General features: G+C 39.5%; 1 protein-coding gene across 7 annotated transcripts in view; it reads right to left on the bottom strand.

Annotated features, from left to right (window-relative positions):
* Positions 1-3,058: 3,058 nt before the first annotated feature.
* The window catches only part of STK33 (serine/threonine kinase 33), a 258,645-nt gene continuing 254,499 nt past the window's right edge, over positions 3,059-7,204 (bottom strand). For 5 of the 7 annotated variants that reach the window (XM_037840720.1, XM_037840725.1, XM_037840722.1 and 2 more), the window contains one exon: positions 3,059-4,194. In XM_037840720.1, the coding sequence (XP_037696648.1) occupies positions 4,000-4,194 (195 nt within the window). In that variant the 3' untranslated portion in view covers positions 3,059-3,999. Of the gene's footprint in view, positions 4,195-5,157; positions 5,205-7,204 lie in introns of all 7 variants that reach the window. The other 2 variants (XM_037840721.1, XM_037840724.1) reach the window with 1 other exon arrangement.

Here is a 7,204-nt window from a genome sequence, read left to right as displayed (position 1 = left end):
CATCCGTGGCCAATTTCAAAGCTCTGCTTACTGCTGGGAATGCATGTTTGAACAAAGCCTTTATTCTGTATTCTAACAGCAGGGCTGGAATTTGAAAAGCTTCATTTTCAAGACTCACTGCTTTTGATCTGTCTGACCTGGAACTTACATTTTGGAGTCAAACAGAATTATTTAAACAAAACATCCCAGTGTTAAGCACAAAATGTTTTGGGATTTTTTTTCTCCTTCTTCCCTCTCAACACCAAGCATTCCTACTCAAAATGTAAAGACTACTGTGTGGCCAACTCTTAAAACTACATCCTCTCTCAGTTTCCATTTCCCCGGGTCTATGTTTCTTCAGCCTGTGCCTTTACCTGGGTTTGCCTGCATATAGGCCACATGAAGGGGCTGATTGTACCTCAGAGTGATCTGGAGCAATGGACTTTACAAGCAGTGCTTCTCACCTCTGACTCCTGCTTCCAGGTTTGGTACAACCATGTTTTGCCATCCCATCAATTTTTCTAATTAATTATACTTTATTTTCATTTTGCTCCCTCTGCCCCATCCCCCTTTCCTTTCTTCTTGGATTTAAGTCCTTCTTTGACTTCATCTTCTATTCTTCTCAGCTGACCTTCTCCCCAGCCCCAGCCAGCATTTATTTCTTTCATCATATTCCTCCTGCCTTGACTTATCTGTTATTCAAGCTGGAGTGTTGATCAGTGTGGTGGTTTGGAGCTGGATGTACCCCAGAAAAATATGTTCTTAAACATTCCTGTGGACCCACTGTAAGTAGGACCTGTTGATGAGGTTATTCAGTTAAGGTGTGGCCCACCTCAGTCAGGATGGGTCTTAATCCTTTTACTAGAGTCCTTTACAAGCGGAATGAAATTCAGACAGAGAAAAAACCACAGACAGAGCAGCCAGAGCCTGAAATCAATGGAACTTGGAAGAGAACTGAGAGGCCAGAAGAGGCCGCCATGTGACTTGCCATGTGACAAGCTAACAACTGAGGATTGCCAGCAGCCAGCCCCAGAATCCCATAGTCTTTGGAGAGAAGGCATCGCTTTCATTAGGTCTTGATTTGGACTTTTTTCCTTACCTCAAAACTGTGAGCAAATAAATTCCCGTTGTTTAAGCTGAACCATTGCATGGAATTTGCTTGAGCAGCCAATTAGTACTTGCATTCCCTGGAAATAACATCTGATCGGCAATGTCCTAGACAGAGCATGTTTCCCCAAGTCATAGCAAAGCCCAATTCTCTATGCTGTAGAGAGCAGGAAGTGTCAGAGTGATTGTTATTAATGCCTTGGCATTGGCCTATCAGTCACTGAAAGCCAATCTGAAATGGAAGAGCTGCTTTTTCACAGCCATGGGAGCAAACAGGGAATGCAAGGCCATATCCCCAGATATTAAAGAGGCACAAGAGCTGGAAAATGAAGTTCAGACATGGCCTGGTCCAAGTGTGTTCCATATAATTAAATAACAAATGAAAATAATATGGAAATTCTCTCTAGAAATTCACTCTATCAAAATGACTCTACATGAATAAAATGAAGGTCTAGACTGAGGAAGGCTAACAGAATGCATCTTACGGTAGGAAGGACAGTTGGCCCTGCTTGGTGCTGGGGTGGGAAAGGGTGCAGGTACACTAAAACTTTATAAAATGACTCACCTTTCAGTAAGTGGCTAATTCTGGACATTTGTTCAAGCTTAGTGAGCAGAGTCACTAATTCAGGAACAAAAAGAAATGCAATATTTGGATAGTACTCAGTTTAACAACAGAATTCTCTACTCCCCAAAGTGACATTACTGTGAAAAGAGCACTCTGAATGTAAGAAATCTTCAATTTTCAGTCCCAAGGTGTTCCGGTTTGCTAATGTTGCCATTATGCAAAACACCAGAAATGGACTGGCTCTTATAAAGGGGATTTATCTGGCTACAAGTTTACATTATCTGGCTATAAAAGTGTCCAAACTAAGGCATCAGCAAGTGGATACCTTCACTAAAGAAAGGCCGATGGCATCCGGAACACCTCTGTCTGCTGGGAAGGCATGTGGCTGGTGTCTGCTTGTCCCAGGTTGTGTTTTAGCTCCTCTCTCAGCTCCTGTGCGTCCTTAGCTTAGCATCTCCAAACATCCTTCTGTCCACAACTCCAAGTATCTCTAAACCTCTCTAAGCGTCACCAAGTGTCTGGGCCTGTGTGGCTCTTTTCAAAGGACTCCAGTAAACTAATCAAGATCCACACTGAGTGGGCGGGGCCACACCTCCATGGAAATAATTCAATCAGAGTTATCACCTACAGTTGGGTGAGTCACATCTCCATGGAAACAACCTAATCCAAATATCCCACAAGATTGGAATTAAAAGATCATGGCTCTTTTGGGGGAACATAATATATCCAAACTGGCACACAAGGAATGGGCAGAAGCAAAGCCACCATCTCGACTGGCTTTTCTGCAAGGAGGGCAGCTGTCAGCTCTCCCCAGGTACAAGGTCCCTGATCCTCCAGGCCTCTTTCTTGCCAAAGATGAAAGGACTGCAGCCCTTACCTCTGTCTCCTGGAGCACGATTAGGGAAGGGAAACCTCCATGAACTCTTTAACCAGGTGAGTAGAACACGCCCTTCGAAGATTTGCTCACTAAACCCTGAGACAATGCTAAAGGCACAGAAGATGGTTTACAGACTGCCAGATGACCTGATGCGACTGGAAGTAATAATCAGGAAGAGAGAAAGACATTGAAGAGACTCTGTCAACTCCAGTATTAAAATAAAAGTTAAGCTAATAAAGAGTAGATATGCTTTGGTTGGCAGAATCCCCTCAGGGAAGCACATTGAAAACACTAAGAAAATACTGGCAGAACCACTCAGGCAGGGCAATACACACCAGTGCTATCTTTGAGCCATTCAGAACTACAATAGTGTCTTCTAAATTAACTTCAAATAAAGAAGCACATCTACTAACTTTAGGCAATGAGTGGATTTATATGCAACTAATGCATGCTCAGTGGGCCAGGTATGGATCATTTTCGAGACTGAAAACATCCCACAGGGGCTTGAAATGAAACTAGGTTACTATTTATAAAAGAAAAAGCAATTGAAAATCGTGTCTTTAGAATTTGTTTGTGAAGCTGAAGGAAGCATTTATTCACCCAGTTTGACCACAAATGACAAAATTATTTACCCATGTGGACAAAAGATACCCATAATACAAAAGCAATGATGTATTCTCCCCTGTGTCCAGCCTCATGACTTCCCCAAAGACAGGTGCCTACTTTTGCAACAGGAGACCATGTTCATAATTTGCATATGGGCTTAGAAAACCTTTTTATATTCCTTTTGTTAACATAAAAATTAACTTGGTTGGACAACATCTGATTTTTATTGACTCAATCAATAAATCTTCCCTTGGTAGATTGGGAATTCAGCAGCAAGTTAATAGCAAGTAGTTTAAAGCTCTTCTATTTTTCCAAGTTTAAAATAAGTTGTCTTAAGCAATTTACAGCAACCTAAAATCACAAGAACACATGTGAATGAATGGAGTACTTCTGCTGTAATACCTGTGGCAAGTTTATCAGCAATTTCCCAACAAAGTGTTCTAGTGCAGAATGCATGTAATTATTTGGAACTTCCATTAACACATTTGGCCTCTCATTTTCCCCTATAGATAATTGCTACTAAATATTGAGAATTTGAAGCAAAACTGAGCAAGCCTTCCCAACTGGCCTTGCTACTTTGAGGGCATATGCCCGTCTAAACAACTCTTGCGTACATCTTGAGTTGATTTCAGCCACAACCCGTCATCAAGCCTATTGATGGCTGTCCTTTAACATCATATGTAATTCATGTTGCTTCGGAGATAATTAGCTTCAATTTTAAACTGATGCAAACAGATGGCAGGGCTCAGTGGAGGTAAAAGGTTAAAAGCTTGGCTTAGTTCTGTCCTTTTCCCTCTCCTATTCCCTCATTTTAGAACTAGAAAGAGCAGTTTTGTTTTTGCACTGTTCAGCACTGGAGAAAGCCTTAGAGTTTTTTTTTGGATCTAGGCAGGGCAATGGATTTAGTAGTGTATTTGCCTGCTATTCCTTGGCTTGAAGTCACAGGGGAATTCTCTAATTCTTCATTGAGTTCAACTGGAAGGAGTTTGCTAGATTTTAAACTTGAAGAGCGTGTGTCCAAACTGTCCATGTTTGCCTTCTTACTTTCACAAGCAGTGGGCTGGAAATAAAAGACAAGGGTTGGATGAATTTTCAGACACAAAGCAATATACAGCAATTCAAAGAAGTGAGAAATTACAAAGTTATCCAGTTTCACACCCTCTGCCATGCAAAATGAAAGTAAATGTCTGGTAACTTTTGCATAGGAAGTCCACTTGGCCATAACTGTATGTATCTCATTTCATCTTTACAGATTTCTAGACAAGCTTTGACATTTATATGAATATCCTGACAAGTATAGCACAATCATTCCTTCTAACCTGGGCACAAAGTTTTGCATGTGACCCACCTCCACATTCTCTCCATTCTCCTTGCACTGATTCCAGGGACTGGATCCTATCCTAGTTCTACTACTTGGGCAGGTCTGTAGACCTCTTTGAGTCTCAGATTCCTCACTATTAAATGGGGAAAAGAATATTTGTGCGTTTATCACATGGGCTTATTACAAGAATGAACTGAAGAGGTGGTCTTGGAAGTACTGTGTACACTATAAAGCATAGCACCAAGAGAAGTGATTTTAATAGGCAACTGTATTTTCTTGGGTCACCTCACCCTACCTCACCTCACAGCAGAGGAGGAAACGGTCTCTGTGGGAAGTGGAGTCCATTTTAACCTTAGATCCATTTTAAATTCAATGAATCTGAACACAGGGTTTTAAAAGAGCAGAGAATGTCTTGGGAGAATATACAGGCAAGACGGTGGCCAAGATTTGAGAGTATAGATACAGCAAACTCTCATTTACACAGAACGATCAGGAAACAGCCTCATAAGTTTAACACACCGCTTAACTGAGAGTTACAGCATGCACAGGTTAACAATTTTCAGAGAATGTGAAAAGATTATAGGTAACACAAAACAAATGACCATGGTGTTCTTTTGGTCATTCAAGCTCTTGTGATATAAGTGAGCACATTTTACGCATACTACTAGGTGCTTTGTATGATCTGTTCAATGAATAAATTACCTCCCAGGGCTGCAGCAAAACTTCAGGTCATTTACGCTTTCTGGTACCTGTAGTTCAAGAACAAGAGAATCTAACTGATGTTTTTTGCTCATTGCAGACAGACCTTAAATAAGTGCCTCTTCAGAATATTACTCATGTCCGATTTTATAACAGTGCACACTACTTCTCGTGGTGTTTTTCGGTTTGCTAAAGCTGCAGGAACGCAAAATGCCAGAAATGGGTTGGCTTTTACAATAGAGATTTATTAGCTTACGAATTTACAGTTCTAAGGCCATAAAAATGTCCAAATTAAGGCATCAGTAGGACAATACTTTCTATGAATAAAGGCTGCCAGTATCCATGACACCTCTGTCACAGGGGAAGGCACATAGCTGGCATCTGCTGGTCCTTCTCTCCTGGGTTTCATTGCTTTCAGCTTCTGGCTTCAGTGGCTTCCTCTCTCAGCTTCTGTGGGTGTGTTCTTGGTCTCTCAGCTACTCTGGGGGTTTCTCTGAGCTCTCTGGGCTTTTTCTTGCTTTTATCCTTTCATAAAGGACTCCAGTAAAATCAGTAAAAGTATTAAGACCCACCTTGAATGGGGTGGGTAACATCTCTATTGAAATAACCTAATCAAAAGGTCCCACCTACAACAGGACTGCAACCACAGGAATGGATTAAAAGAATATGGCCTTTTCTGGGGTACGTAACAGCTTCAACCCACTACAAGGTGGTAATATATAAAAAATTATTTTGTGCATTGAAAATGAACTTGTATAAATTTTGAAATTTGCAAAGGAACTTTGCCCTATAGATTTTTTCCCCAAAGAAAATTTCTGGGTTACTTCTCTATGTTTTCCTTCAAGAGGAAGAAATTATTTAAATTTTTGTTTTTTAAATTTAAAACTAGCAAGCAGTGACATAAGTTGAATCTTCTCATTGAAGACTTCTTACGTTCAGCAACAGGGTAAGAATATAACACCTTGATGTCCTAGTACATTGCTGAAGACAAGTTACTTTGTTTGGTACAGTACTGATCCCTAAGATATGAAACCTATATTGGAAAATTCCATTCATAAAATTGAATTCACTTTACATCCAAATCCTATTAAAAGGTGTATCTAAATGTATGCCCTCTCTCTTTTGACATTTCCACCTCTTGAGTTGTCATCCATGTAGTTGAGCAAATGTTTTTCAACATGTCCACTACAACTAAAATTCTACAGAATGGGAATAGAGTTTCAGTAATTTTATTTTTAATGTTCTCACATTCATATCTGGCTTAATGTTTACAGTCTTCATTGTTCCACTTGTTAATGTACTTGAGTCATTAAAGCAGATTCATGAGCTGCAGACTCCAGGATGAAGGGCTCAGAAACAGTATCTATAGACCTAATTAGTGCTGTTTCTTTTTCTTTTTCTTTTTCCTAAAAAAGACTAGAGGCACTGGTGTTTTCTTCTTGGGAAAGTTATCAAGATCACTTAGAATTTTATGGCACAGTAGAAGGAAAAAGGAAACTAAACCATAATGGTTGCTTCAGTTTAGAAACATGACATTTCTCAGTTTCATTCTGCAGCAAGATGAGAAAATGATATCCCTCAACCACATACACACGTTAATATGTATATATGTATGTATATATGTATTTATAATTTTAGTGATTTATTTATTTTTATTTTTTATTTTTTTTTCATTTTTATTGAGATTGCTCAGATACAATTATCAAAAGATCTGAAGTGTACAATCACTTGCCCCTGGGTACCCTCATACAGCTGTGCATCCATCACACTTAATTTTTGTTCAATTTTTAGAAACTTTTCATTACTCCAGACAAGAAATAAAGTGAAAGATGAAAAAAGAAAAAAAGAAAAGGAAACTCTAAACCTCCCCTATCCCTAACCAACCCCCCTCAATTGTTGACTCCTAGTATTGATATAGTACGCTTGTTACTGTTTATGAAAAAATGTTAAAATACTACTAACTGTAGTATATAGTTTGTAATAGGTATATAGTTCTTCCCTATATGCCCCTCTATTATTAACTTCTAATTGTATTGTCATACATTTGTTC

This window comes from Choloepus didactylus, chromosome 6 (assembly GCF_015220235.1).
Source record: "Choloepus didactylus isolate mChoDid1 chromosome 6, mChoDid1.pri, whole genome shotgun sequence".
Classification (NCBI taxonomy): Eukaryota; Metazoa; Chordata; class Mammalia; order Pilosa; family Megalonychidae; genus Choloepus; species Choloepus didactylus.
Note: the sequence above shows the minus strand (reverse complement) of the source record. Positions and strands in the feature narration are given on the sequence as shown.